The following is a 14,686-nucleotide window of genomic DNA, read 5'->3' as shown; positions in this document are numbered from 1 at the left end:
TGTGTGAAAAATTATTCATCACAGAATTGAGAAATATGAGTTCTTAAGTTACAGCATGCTCACTAAGAGAGTCTGACATTATTTTTTAATTACAAAGGATGTGCTTTGGTCATTTTTTTAACTATGCTCAAAAAACAACATAGTATCTTCATTAATTCATATGTCCATTTTTGCAACTCTAAAAAGTCAATGATGTAAAAATCAAATGACTGAAAAAACAGAATTTTAATTAGTCAGGCTACCCTAATTCATGTATTTAGCCAAGAACAATTAAGTGATTAGCAACTTCTTTGAACAGGCCATTATGCATCATGGCCCAGACGGCTTTTCCAAGATGTTTATAATTTCCATAATAGCCATATTTTATTTATTTAAAAATTAAAGCCACACATATACCTTTAACAGATCCTGGACCACTTGTCTATGTCCAAAATAGCAGGCCAGATGAAGCGGTGTCCAGCCCAAATTAGACTTACTTCTTCCTAAAAAAAAATGAAAGAGGTATTTTTAGATGTTCCTGAGGTAAGTGAATAAAATAATTTCTCCTTCATACTCTGCTCCAACACATTGGCCGGTGGCTCCCTTTCACACTGCACTGCTGATGAGTGAGAGGCAGGAGACATGACACTGTAATACATGTTCCGAGTGAGATGGGTCAGAACCCACAGGACCCAGATTCTGCGGCCACCTTCCTAACTCGATGTCCTCACTCTTAACAGGGTGGAAGGAGACTTGATGGGGGTTACATTCAAACTGGCCTGTGGCTCTATGGTGCCGAGTGAGTGTCTAACCACCCTGCCATCAGCAAACGAACACGTGGGTCTCTTGGCACAGCATTTCCTGAAAAGCACCTCTCGTTGAAAACCTGCCCCATGTCAGGAGAGTGGACAGAAAGGGGAACTGGGAACCAATCTTTCCTGCACCGTTTAGCAAGCTGTCGGCGCTGCAGGCGGTGACTGAAAACGGAGCCTTAACTTCAGATAAAATCACAGGTAATGAGGATAAGTGTTACCAGCATGGGAGAGTCCAACTAGATAACAAGAACCCAAATTAAAAGCAACGAAATGTCAGATCCCAGCTGAGGAGAGGTATAAAACAACTGAGCATGGTGAAAACGAGCTACATTAATTCAATTTAGGAAAAAAAAAAATAGGGCATTATAGCTTAGACCTGAGAGAGCTTCAGAAGATCTCCAAAATTCCAAATGAAGCTTGAGAGAATACAGCCTATGAAAGCCACGAAAGCCCACCACCGCCCTAGAGGGTCTCCCGAAGCCCAGCAGCAGGCTGCCCGGCCCTCGCCGGGAGGAGGTGGAGGTTAACGGCTGCCCTCGGCTCCTGGATTTCAAGTTTGGGGCCAACAGAAAGCCCGCCACCAGCCTCAGTGTACCCAGAACAGGGCTCTAACAGCTCCCAGAGGGACTGTCACCTCCAACAGTGTCCCTGTGACTGTTTGCCACTTACCAAACTCCCATAACTGTTCCCTCTCAAATGGGTGCCCTCTGGAACCCCTAATTCCACAGGCAATACGTCCTAGAGCCATGGTCTATTGCATGGAACATTTCTCTTTACCCTCTGTCCTTAACCTAGCTCTTCCTGATGACAATGATTCTCCTTTATCCCTCGGGGGGAGGCTCCCCCATTCCCACACCCCGACTGGTCCTCATGGCACAGAGCCACGTGAATTTCCACGTCAAAACCCAACGTGGTCTTTGGTCAATGACCTCTCTCGTGTTACAACCCCTCCTCTGAGGCTTCTGACATTAAGCACCACTACCCACCCAGCAAATGCTTTCTCTGCCACCATCTACCGGCTTCTAGTGGCTCACCCCTCACCAGTTAACTCTGGGCAGCAGTCTTTCTCCCTGCGGCAAATCCTGCCACCATCCTAGGGGTGACTACTACGAGCCAGTATCCTGGTGTCTCCGACTCTCAGCTTCCCTCACTTCCCCGCAAACCTGGCCTCTGCTCCACGTGGGGTACCCAACCCCAGGGCCAGAGTCTGGATGTCATCATCACGTCTGAACTCAGGAACACAGAAAGCCCACTTTCCCACAGAGTGCCCACTTTCCCACTTCCTCACACAGGCAAACCCCCAGACTTGCTCTTCAACTGAACTGACCCTCCAGTTCTTTAATCGCTTTCCCTCTATGTAAATACCCCCACCATCTTCACTTCCTTCGGTAAATCCAGCATATATTTCTTGGTCCCTCACTTCAACATTTCTTTGCCAATATCCTCAATATCCTATCTTTGTCACAGCAGCCTAGAAAAACCCCGAAGCCTCATAAACACACTAGCTCAATTTTTTCTATAACCACACCCAGGTTGCTAACAGTGGTGGAAGAAAAATAACAAAACCTTGTGGATTCATGGCTCCATAAAGTCAGGATCTCATACTTCAGCAAAGCCTTCACTGCTGCCCGGCAATCCTTCCCACACTGCCGTTCAGGGGTCCCTCCTATGTTCCAGCACAGGTATTTCAATCCTCACCACTCCCCTCAAGCCTCTTACCCAGACACCTGCCTCTTAGCAAATGATCTGATCTCTTAGCTTCACAAAGAAAAGAGAAGCTTTCATAGGATTCCCTGGGCTTCCTGGCACCAAATCCACCCCATACCTCTACCCACAGGCACCCATCCTTCCTCCTGAGGCCTCAGAATAATCACGCTTCCTGGATCCCGGATCCCATGCCCCCCTGCTTCCCAAGTACTCCTTTTCCTCCTCATCTTCAACCTCTCCCTCTTTAGTTGGGAATAGGAAGGAGCAGGTGAGGATTTGTGTCTTATCCACCTAACAAGCAAAGGCACCCAACCCCCCCTCTCTGGTCCAAGGCGCCCTCCAGCCCTTGTCCTCCTCACGCTCCTCCCCTCCCCTCCCCCAGTCTTCACGCTTCCCACGTCGCGTTCCCTCCCATCAGCTACCCACCCACTGCAGACCAGGTTCATTTCCCACTGCATCACTAAAACTGTCCTCAACTTTTACCAATAAATGGTGTCACTGGATCCCAGGGGCACTTTTCAGCAGCCAGCGCACCGCGTCACTGGACGGCATCTGACAGCCCAGGCCAAGAGCCTCCACAGCCCTGCACTTCTTCCCAGGGCTCTGTGGAAACTCCACTTTCTCTGATTATCCTTCATTACTAGAATCTCCAATAATGACACCTCTTGGCCCTTTCTCACTGCTTTGTTTATAGGCTCTTCACTTCAAAATCCGTATTTCCATTTCCAACTCTCTACTATTCACCTCCATTTGGACGATACAAGAATACCTTATGCTCGAGGTACAAAGCTGAACTCACTTACCTTACACATACACATGTGCACAGAAAAAACACCTGTTCCCCCTCCCACATCGTTTTCACAATGAACTGCCCCATTATTCACCTCTCTTCTCAAGTCAGAAATAAGCACCACTCGTCTGCCTTTCTCCTTTTCACCCCTGCCCAACTTAATCAGTCCTATCAATTCTACCTCCTAAATGTTAACTATGCCTACTTTTCACCATTCCCATTGCTTCTACTCCCATTTAACCACAACAGTCTCCTCTGAGCTGCTGCTTCTGAACGGGTCTCCTCACCATCTAGTGTTTCCACATGGGATTCTGAATCAAGGAGTCAATTTACAGAATCCTAAATAATTCTTAAAGTACTCCAAATACCAGTAAAAATGTTTAAAAAAAAAAAGGGCCATACTCTACAAGTTCTTGATAATCTTTAATAATTGAAACTACTTTTTAATTTCACTTTGGTAAATAATGTCGCAGAGATACTTTCCCCTATCAACAAATCAGTATCTACATAAAAAAATAAATAAGCAAATGAGCTATTAAGTCATGAAAATATAATGCTCCAAGTATCCTTTATACTCTTTACAACTTATTATGGACACCCAAAATTTTTTTATCAATAAGAAATATCAAGTTTAGAAATATTTACAGAAAACTGTACCCTATACTGAATATTAAACACTGGGAAACACCAGCAGATGTTACGGGTAATACTCAAGTAACTTCCCATGCAGACCTTCCAGCAAAGCAACAGGACAGCACTACACAAAATCATGTGTTGAGGGTTTCCCTAGTGGCACAGTGGTTGAGAGTCCGCCTGCCGATGCAGGGGACACGGGTTCATGCCCCGGTCTGGGAGGATCCCACATGCCACGGAGCGGCTGGGCCCGTGGGCCATGGCCGCTGGGCCTGCGCGTCTGGAGCCTGTGCTGTGCAATGGGAGAGGCCACAACAGTGAGAGGCCCGTGTACCACAAAAAAAAAAAAAAAAAAACATGTGTTGATGTTGCCAAAATAAGCTCTTATTTTGCTTTCAAAATCTTTTAGATCACTCATAGAATTTATACAAAGCATGCTATGCGTATAAACATATTAGTATTTATTTCATTTGCAAGAATGTCTCGCCATTAGCAACAGATGGGACCATGAACACACACTCATAACAGCAACAGCTACAAGCCAAACTGCCCAATTAGCTCTTCCTTTGTGCCCCTAGCCTAGAAGTGTTGACCTTAACCTTCAAATGCACGTCAGCGCTTCCCTCTCTCCCTTAAACTTGACATTAGTGGATTCCTCCCAACCAGTAACATCTCTATGTTGATTGTTGAGCTTTAATTCTTGCAGAAGAATTATACTACACTTTACCATTTTCTCAATTTCTCAGGGTTTGGAAAAACAAAATGAGATAGAAAAGAAAACCAAGAAATGCCAGGCTCAGTGATTCCCATGTGGAGACACTCACACACCCGGCCCCAGCCCTCCCCACTCACTTCTGTTGGGTGAACTCACATCACCTGATTACGTTGTTCCTCTACATAAACCCTTCAAATTGCCCTTAAGACAAGTCTGACTGACAGGTATAATGAGGGTGAAATTTTGAAAAAGCAGTAACATCTGTCTCTCAGTTTTACATTTCCAAGTAGGTGACTCTCCACTAACTAGCCTGAGGCAACCATGGGTGAGGCGTGGTGGTTGGTAGAAAGTAAAGGGTTGCTGAAGATCATCAAACCAGGCATGTTTCTGGCATTCGAAACAGAATCCCAAGGTAAAGATTAAGAACGAGGTTTCTGTTGAAGGATGAGAAGGATTTTTAGAATTCCTTTAGCATTCCAAGAACCGACTCAGACTGTAATTTCTGGACAACTCGGAGCGTGGTTTCTTCACTGCTACAAAGATAATACTCCTTCCACACAGAGGGTGAGGCCACGAAGTTTGCTGCTCTGTGACAGGAGAATGTGACACAGCAGAACAAAATACCCGTCAGTGACAGAGGGCTGTGGGAGAGGAAAAGACGTAAAACGGGGCATGTGGCTCCTGACTCTAAGCCCGGAGAGTGAGATAAGTCGAGGGCACACTGAGAACAGGCAGTGGCATGTAGGATGCTAGGAAAAGGTCCCCTACCAGGCCACCTAGCCTAGCACCAACCTGCACGGTGGCCACGTCAAAGTAAACTCAGTAGTGCAGGCAGCGGGAAGGCCAAATGTTGGCTACCTAGAGCTGCTCCGAGCCCCCATGGGTCACTCAACACCCCCAAGGTCACACCCACAGGAGTGTGGCCGAGGTGAACCAGCAAGCCTAGGCCACGTGCCACAGGGAGACATGAGAGGTTCAGGGTGACACAAAGCCAACAAGAGCCAGGATGAGACTCCCAACACAGCCAAGGAGCACCACCTGTGCTTAGGAAAAACCTGCATTTGACTCTGAGTTTTACTTCAGCTACAAATGCTTCAGGGGCACTAGGAAGACAGGTTACCAAGGAACCAAAGCCCGTCCACACAGAACAAGGCTCGCCTTTACATTTACAGGCCACCTCAGGTGAGATGGGGAAAACACAGGTGAGAGGCTCTGCGAGGCCAATCATTTATCAAAAAAGCTACTGAAATGGAGGGACCCAAAGACTTATACTTAGTCCTCCAAACTCCCAAAATGAGAAGGCACTTGTTGAAATATCAGAGCCAATTTAGAAAATAAAGCCTATTTCTCTGCACCCCTGAGTTTAATATACTTGTAACCTTGCTACACAAGGCACATTGTGATTTGGCTGCTACCTACCCACCTAGCCTTATCCCTCACCCCTCCTGCCTGCAAAAGCCCTTGCCATCTGGGCTGCTTCTCACCTCAGGACCTTGGCATATGACGTTTCTTCTGCCTTGACCCCCTTTCTTCTCTATTTTTACTTGGTTAAGTCTACGTACTCTTCATATATCACCTTAGAATAATTTCCTCCAAGAAGCTAATCCTTCGAGTTCCAGTTACATACTTCTTATATGTTCCCTAACACCCTGCACTTCATAGCTTCCATATTCTGTACATATTGAGCAATGCAGACTAGTTTGAGCTAGTAATCTACTAATCTTAGTGAGGGTAGGATCCTGCCTGACAATATTTCTAAGGTACTTCACACGCTTCGCCTACAACGTCTTCAAGAAAAAGAAATTATCATAGCATGCATCCTGTGGACTCGGGGGTCACCCTTGTAGTTCATAAGGTTTAGGACCCATGACAATATTAAAACTGGATCTCAATTTCTCTGACTTAGAGGGGAGGAGGAGAGAGTATCCACTCTTATGGGGGTTCTTCCTAGGATAAGAGATGAAAATTTATTTCAAGTTCAGAAAGATTAGTGCTAAATAAATGATAAAGTAGTGCATACTCATAAGAAAAAGCTAAAAAATCCATTCAAACGTTACCTTTGCAGTTAATGTCAGCAGTTACTTCATTCCTTTCCATGGTTTCCAATAACTGTCTTACTTCTTCAGCGTTGCCGTTTCTGGCATGATGGAGAAGCTGTTGCTCTGCTTCTGTGCTCATTTCTAGATTTAAAAAATAATAACACTGCTATTATCGAAGAACATATATTAACTTTTGGATATTATCTAACATAAAAGGGAAAAAAATCATCTTCATTCTGCAGCTAATAAGATAGACATAAGAACTGATTAAATGAATCAGCTGCAGGGCCAAAACTTGACCTTGAGACTCCGTGCCCTTTGTATTATTACTGAAGAAGTGCACTGGACATCTGGGCAAGTTTCTTACTCTCTCAAAGCTTCCATTTCCTCACCTGCAAAATACAATCAACCTCATGACCTGCTGTAAGACTGTGTCTATGAAAGGTATTTTTTAAATAGTCATTAGTACAACATCAATAACCAGATATAAAGTTAAAATACGGCAATTCAGCAGTTTGTATAGAAATATAAGGCTGAAATGTAAATTAACACAATGCAAGAAACTTGTGAGAAAATAAATTACAGATAAGGATCCTGGAGCTATGATACTTAGAAATAAACTCTCATATTTTCTTCCCAAGCCTCAAGCCAACTATAAAGGACTACAACCAAATTTAAAGCATTGATGTCAAAACGTTATGAACAGCAATTCCCAGAAAAAATATAAATGTCTTTCATACTAATAATCAGTTAAATGCAAATAAATCAAACACAATGATATTTTTTTGCCTACCTGAATAGCAAAAATAAAAAAATTAAACACACCAAATGCTGGAATTAACAGAAAATGTGCACTCCAGTAAACTAATAATATTATGCATATTATATATTGTAATAACATTCACACAATCCTTCATATGTTGCAGAGGGAGAGGCAACAATTTGACAATGATATTTCTATTGTCCTATCTTCAAGTTCACTGATTCTTCTGCCTGCTCAAATCTGCTTTTGAATCCCTCAAGTGAATTTTTCATTTCAGTTATTGTACTTTTCAGCTGCAAAATACACCGAGGGTTCCAGGAGATAGCCAAGTAACAAATACCAGGGATCTTCTCCCCACCTACACAACAACTGCACTGGCCGACTCTGTCTGACGTAACTAACAATTCTTTGGAACTCTGGAACCTCCAGAAGGCTTGCAACTGCCAGGGAAGACTTGGAAGCTAAATGTGGTTAATTTCAGCTCTTGGGGTAGCAGCTCCCTAGCCCCACCTCCAGCCACTCAGCAGGCACCTGTGCATGTGCTTCTGGAGCAGCTTGCTGGAGTCCGCCATCAGCAAAAAGGACCCTGTCCTCCAAATACTGGGGAGGCAGGCTCTGATCACTGATTGCTGCTTCTGACCACAGAAATGCAGACAAAGAAGTGGGCAGCCATTGTTGTTGCACCGGCACCCTTGCTGCAAGCCTCTCCGGTGGCCTGGACTGCCAGAGGATTTAAAGGGCCAGCAACCTTTTTCCCCCCTCTTCTTTTTTTCTGTTTTCCTGCTTAAATTTCCCCTTAATTTCCCTCTTTTAAAGACTAGGACATTCACAAACAACTGCATATATGGGGAAAATTACAATGTGACTGTTTATGCCCACCAAAGTCTCAAAAAAGACATCAGACAACCTTAAGTTTAGGCTGGCCCTCAGCAGAAAGGCAGTCTACAACAATCAAAAACAAACAAAAAGACAAAAAATTAGCAAACCCCGAGGAAGAGGAGTATTTGATTTCTAGAGTTACTACATTAGATTCAAATGTCCAGTTTTCAGCAGCCAAAAAAAAAAAAAAATCACAAGGCGTATAAAGAAAACAGGAAAGCAGGGCCCCTTCAAAGGAAAAAAATAAATCAACAGAAACTGTCCCTGAAAAAGAACTGATGGCAGATATTCTAGACAAAGACTTCAAAAAATGTCGTAAAAATGCTCAAAGAACTAAATGAATATATGGAGAAAGTCAAGAAAATGTATGAACAAACTTAAAATAAAGAGATAGAAAGCCTAGGGAATTCCCTGGTGGTCCAGTGGTTAGGACTCCACGCTTTCACTGCCCAGGGCTCAGGTTTAATCCCTGGTTGGGGAACTAAGATCCCACAAGTGCACGGTATGCCCTCCAAAAAAAAAAATAATGCATGGCTAGATTGCATATAATTTCTTAGATTGTAAATATGTCTATATTTTCTTGAATTTCAGAAGGAAATTTTTTTAATAACAATTTTTCCCCTGAATTTTGTTTAGACAGAACAATGGTGAAAGTATTCTTTAGCTGTAGGTGGAGAAAATAAGAGAATAAAAGCCTAAAAGGAAACCAAAAAGAAATTTTGCAGCTGAAAAGTACAATAACTGAAATGAAAAATTCACTTGAGGGATTCAAAAGCAGATTTGAGCAGGCAGAAGAATCAGTGAACTTGAAGATAGGACAATAGAAATATCATTTTCCTGCCTTTTTTTTTTTTTTTTTTTTTTGCAGTACGCAGGCCTCTCACTGTTGTGGCCTCTCCCGTTGCAGAGCACAGGCTCCGGACGCACAGGCTCAGCGGCCATGGCTCACGGGCCCAGCCGCTCCGTGGCATGTGGGATCTTCCCGGACCAGGGCAGGAACCCATGTCCCCTGCATCGGCAGGCGGACTCTCAACCACTGCGCCACCAGGGAAGCCCTCTCTTCCTGCTTTTTAAGAATGAATCAAAGAACATTTGAAGTAAGTATCTTCAGAACATACTAGAAATTGTTTATTATTACCTTGGGTTCTCACTACATTGGGTTTACAGGAAAAAAAAAATTTTTTTTAAGTTTTTCAACTTCTGTAAAATAAATATGAAGAGGGTAAAATTAAATCTATTATCTACTTAAACAGTTCACTATAATATCATATTAACCACGACAGCTGCTCATTAGTGCTGCAATTGGAATTAAGAGTTATTCAAAGGTTTGCTGAGTACCCAGCAGTACAGAGACTGCTACAGGCACTGGAGGTATGATGATGGACAATACAGTCCCTGTCCCCCAGACAGGGCAAACATGCACACAATCATACCAAATGTGCCAAGTACAGTAATGAACAAGGGACGGTGGCTGTACAGAGGACAAAGGGAATGATTAACCCTTTACCTGCATTAGTATGGGAAGGAATCACAGAGAAAGTGAAATTTAAGCAGGGACTTGAAAAATGAGGTCACCAAGACCAGCAGGATGAAGAAGGTTTCCAACCCTGATGGACAACCGTTACACCAGAAACAATCTTGGTTGAAGATGTGATTCCATTTGGTCGTCGTGAGTTTGAGATTCCTGTGGGAAACAGAGAGGGAGACGTCCAATAAGCAATCAGCTAATACCAGCCTGAGCAAAAGAAAGTTTAGGCTTGGGCTTCCCTGGTGGCGCAGTGGTTGAGAGTCTACCTGCCGATGCAGGGGACACGGGTTCGTGCCCCGGTCCGGGAAGATCCCACATGCCGCGGAGCGGCTGGGCCCGTGAGCCATGGCCGCTGAGCCTGCGCGTCCAGAGCCTGTGCTCCGTCCACAACAGGAGAGGCCACAGCAGTGAGGGGCCCGCGTACCGCAAAAAAAAAAAAAAAAGAAAGTTTAGGCTAGAATTAAAATGGGGGAAGTTATCAGCACGTCAGTAGTCATTAAAATCATAGGGGTAAATAAGACCTCTTACTGGGAGAAGACCAACACTGAAGATGAAGGCAGCCAGTCACTATGATCCAGCAAGAAAGGTCTAAGCATGGACAGGGGGACAGGAGAGGGCGACAGCACTGAAACCAAGAGGCGAGAGTGTTTCAAGGGGTTGGATAGGTGTGAAATGTCAAAGGAAGAGCAGGGACAAGGCCTGAAAATGCCGACTGGTTTGGCAGCTAGGCCACTGATGAGCTCAAGAATACTTTAAGTAGAAATGACAGAGGCAAATAGATGTGGGTAAATTGAGGAGTGAAAGTGGGATGATGGGGAGAGAGTACAGCAGATTCCTTGAAAGCAACTCTGTTTTGAAGGGCTGGGGATAGCTTCAGTTTTCGGATATTAGATACCTGGGCACGTTCGTAGGTTGTGGGGCAAGAGCCAGAAGAGAGGAAAAGCTTGAAAGACAGGAGGAAGGAGGGAAGAGAGATAAAAAAGATCCTAGAGGAGCCTGAAGTAGGTGGATGAAAAGCCCAAGCAAGGATCAGCCTTGAAAAGAGGAAGCACCACACTAAGGCTGGGGCGGGGGGGGTGGGGGGAGCTGGGTAGAGCTCCTTCCTGTCTGATGCTGCCAATTTCCTACGAAGATAAACAGATTCTTAGGTATCTTCATAGGCAAGAGGAGTCTTATTATGAGACAGGATGGGGAGGGGGGCATGGAGGGGAGAGGCAACAGAGGTAAATAGGTTGTTTGAAAATTAAAAAGGGTACAAGGCCAGTTAAATTTCAGCGAGACAGAAAATTAACACTCTTGTTGTTCTATGCCTAAATTCCATATGTGTTCATTTTAACACAGGCACCTGTCTGATTAAAAAATATTCTTAAAACAATTCATTCTCTCCTTTTTAAAGCAATCTCCCACCACATCCATTAAAACCAGCTACTCTACCTGCAGGCTGAGCAGACTTTAAAGGTTTGCCAACTGTAACACCTGGGACTTAGTCAAATAAGCAAGACCTTGAGGGTAAATTCCAAAATGCAAACAGGCATTTTCAACACTTTTCCTTTATAAACTTCTATTACTTTAGAAAGGAGTGGTAGGAGTTGCGGGGTGGGCTGACACTTCCCCCATCTCCCTTTAGAAACAATTTTGTAAAATCATATATACATTTAGAACGTACTTCCATAAACAAATTACTTTATGTTAGGAGCAGAAAACAGTAAAAACACAATTTTATAACAAAATAATTTCCTAGTGGCTCTAACACCCAGTCAAAATAGCACAACTCCAAAAATACCTGTAACTTAAAGACAAAGCAAACTTCTTAAAATGATAGCTGTACTACAGTAAAACAAAATGATCATTCTGTTCCTTTCAGCTATGCTGCAAAGAAACTCAGAAGATGTTCCAAACCAAGACATAAAAACATTCATTGTTTTTTCTTCATCCAAGAACCATTATAACTAAAAGTCCACTGCCGTCTATGCAGACCTGAAGATTCAGAATTTGATACATCAATAGTACCCAAAACTTTATTCCTCAGGTCAGCATCTAGGTAGCCAGCTTGGGCTAGGAAGGTGCCCAACATGACACCCACAAGAAGCTGCAGTTTCCCCATCACCTCCAGGGCCAACAACACTTTCCCTATCTCTATCACAGTGTTACTATCAATAAACCCTTAGGGCTTCCCTGGTGGCGCAGTGGTTGAGAGTCCGTGATGCAGGGGACACGGGTTCATGTCCCGGTCCCGGAAGATCCCACATGCCGCGGAGTGGCTGGGCACGTGAGCCATGGCCGCTGAGCCTGCGCGTCCGGAGCCTGCGCTTCGCAACGGGAGAGGCCACAACAGTGAGAGGCCCGCGTACCGCAAAAAAATAAATTAAAAAAACCCTTAAATGAGCGCTGACCACGGTCCAGGCATTGTTCTAAACTTTGGTGACACACTAATGAATAAAAGCAGGCCTTACATTAGAATAAGTTATGTTTTATATATTTTTAACATATATATTAATATGTGTTTATATTTATATATATGTTTTATTTATATATAAATATATATATATACACAAACACACACATTTTTTTTTTTTGGCCATGCTACGCAGCTTGCAGGATCTTAGTTCCCTGACCAGGGACTGAACCGGGGCCACGGAAGTGAAAGTGCAGAGTCCTAACCACTGGACCAGCAGGGAATTCCCAGTAACTTATGTTATACAAGTCAACTGTACAAAAAAATTACTATCCACATTTCTCAAGAGGTCTGACTTGCCATCTCCACTCCCAACCTCCACTAGATCCCCTTTATAAAACCTTCACAGCACCTTATTTTTGCCACAAATGTCAGTCTGTAGGTGCACATATGGTCATTTCTTTGGCTCTCCCTACACTACACTGTAAACTTAATGGGAAAAAGGGTCCCACATTTCTTATGTGTCCCCACTATATCCCTAGTACCCAGCAAGGTGCCTAGAACAGAGCAGGCAACCAAATATTAATTAAATGGACAGATGGATGAACGTGGAATTAGTTTTTCAAGAACAAAGCAATACCGATAGGAAGGCCTAAGAGTAACATGTTCATTGTAAGTGGTACACCTTTATCCAGTGATCAAAAAATGAAGTTCTTCTTCCTTATATGCCACAGGAAATGAATTAAGATCATACCAAAAATCATACCTTTTTTAAATATACACTCCAGGATTACTGAGGACAGGATTACTGAGGACTATCACTGCTTCTTTATTTTGATACATCTCTAATTTATAAATAATTTGTGGTTAACAGTTAACTTCAGAAAAAATCAGAGAATTCAAATGTTGAAGAGATGTTAAAAATCTTTCTTTGGACTCATGAGAGCTTATTTCAAAATGCACTGTCTCTGATGTTTAAGCCAAAAGAAAGACAAGTAATCCCTTAATGTATCTTATGAGACTAGACTTGAGCCACATCCTATCAGCACACATAGTATTTTTCAGTATCTCTTTGTGGATGTTTTCAGCCACTCTTTTCACATTCACGCAATTCCAAACTCTGTTTTTAAGATTAATGAATGAGATTTTAATGGCCAAGAGAATGTTTTCGAGGAAATAACTAGTCAAAAACATTTTGAGCTTCAAAAACTAGGAGACTAGAGACTTTATGTTTTGCCTTATGTTTCCTCTCCTCCAAGGTCCACTGGGGAAGCCAAGCTTCTAATTCTAAATTATTTTGTGGAAAGTGAATTTGTTTTGTTGTTGTGTAAACACTGTATATTACCTAATTAAACTGGTCCCCATACTTGATAATCCATGCCACTAAATCCCCATTCACTACAGTGGATAAATTCTGTGGCCCTAACAACTCTGAAATCTTGGCAGAGACCCTGAAACTTGTAGCTTAAAGGGCAATCAACATTCAATTCCGTCAGAGGTCTACTATTTTACAAGTTGAACTGCTACTTTTCTTTACTATTTCTACAGAATCAAAGTAGAAAATTCCTAGAGAAATCAAAGACAGTGAAGTTCAACAATCAGAGCTAATTCCCGAGTACCAGACACTCAGAATATTAAATGATGTGTCCTTTAACAGAGTTCTTAAAGGTGTTTGAAGAGTTAAAATTCAAAGATCTCAGGCTAACTTTATTCGATCATACATACAGCAATATTTAACTGGACATTATAAAACATCAGGAAAGTACGGTGAATCCTCAAAAACTTAAACATAGAATTACCATATGATCCAGCAATTCCACCCAAAAGAATTTAAAGAAGGAACTGCTGAAAGAGAGACCTGCACATTCATGATCACAGGAGCTTTCTTCACAAGAGCCAAGAGGTGGAAGGAGCCCAAGTGTCCACTGGGGGATGAATGGATGAGCAAAATGTATATACATACAACAGACTATTATTCAGCCTTAAAAAGGAATGAAATTCTGAAACGTGACACAACAATCATGAACCCTGAACACATCATGCTAAGTGAAATAAGCCAGACATGAAAGGACAAATACATGACTCCACTAATATAAGATACTTGGAGTAGACAAATTCACGCAACCAAAAAGTAGAATGGTGGTTATTAAAAGCTGGGAGAGGAGAAAAGGGGGAGTTAGTGCTTAATAGACACAGAGTTTCAGTTTGGGATGATGAGAAAGTTCTAGAGATGGAGAGTGGTGGTGGCTACTGCACAGTATACTTAAAAATGATTAAAAACATGTTATATGTATTTTACCACAATTTTTTTAAAAAATGAGGGGGTTCAGTCGTTAAGACTTCACGCCTCCACTGCAAGGAGCGTGGGTTCAATCCCTGGTCAGGGAACTAAGATCCCACGTGCCGTGGCAGTGAGGCCCAAAAATTAAAAAAAAAAAAAAAA

At 42.9% G+C, this 14,686-nt stretch overlaps 1 protein-coding gene across 1 annotated transcript in view; it reads right to left on the bottom strand.

Moving 5' to 3' along the window:
• The window catches only part of OSBPL1A (oxysterol binding protein like 1A), a 196,690-nt gene extending 189,873 nt beyond the window's left edge, over positions 1-6,817 (bottom strand). The window contains exons 1-2 of the mRNA XM_065889460.1: positions 6,697-6,817; positions 397-482 (exon numbers count right to left, since the gene is read on the bottom strand). Coding sequence (XP_065745532.1) covers positions 397-482; positions 6,697-6,817 — 207 coding nt within the window. The remainder of the gene's footprint in view (positions 1-396; positions 483-6,696) is intronic.
• Positions 6,818-14,686: the final 7,869 nt, after the last annotated feature.

Source organism: Phocoena phocoena, chromosome 13 (assembly GCF_963924675.1).
Source record: "Phocoena phocoena chromosome 13, mPhoPho1.1, whole genome shotgun sequence".
NCBI classification, from domain to species: Eukaryota; Metazoa; Chordata; class Mammalia; order Artiodactyla; family Phocoenidae; genus Phocoena; species Phocoena phocoena.
This window is presented reverse-complemented; position numbering and strand designations above follow the sequence as displayed.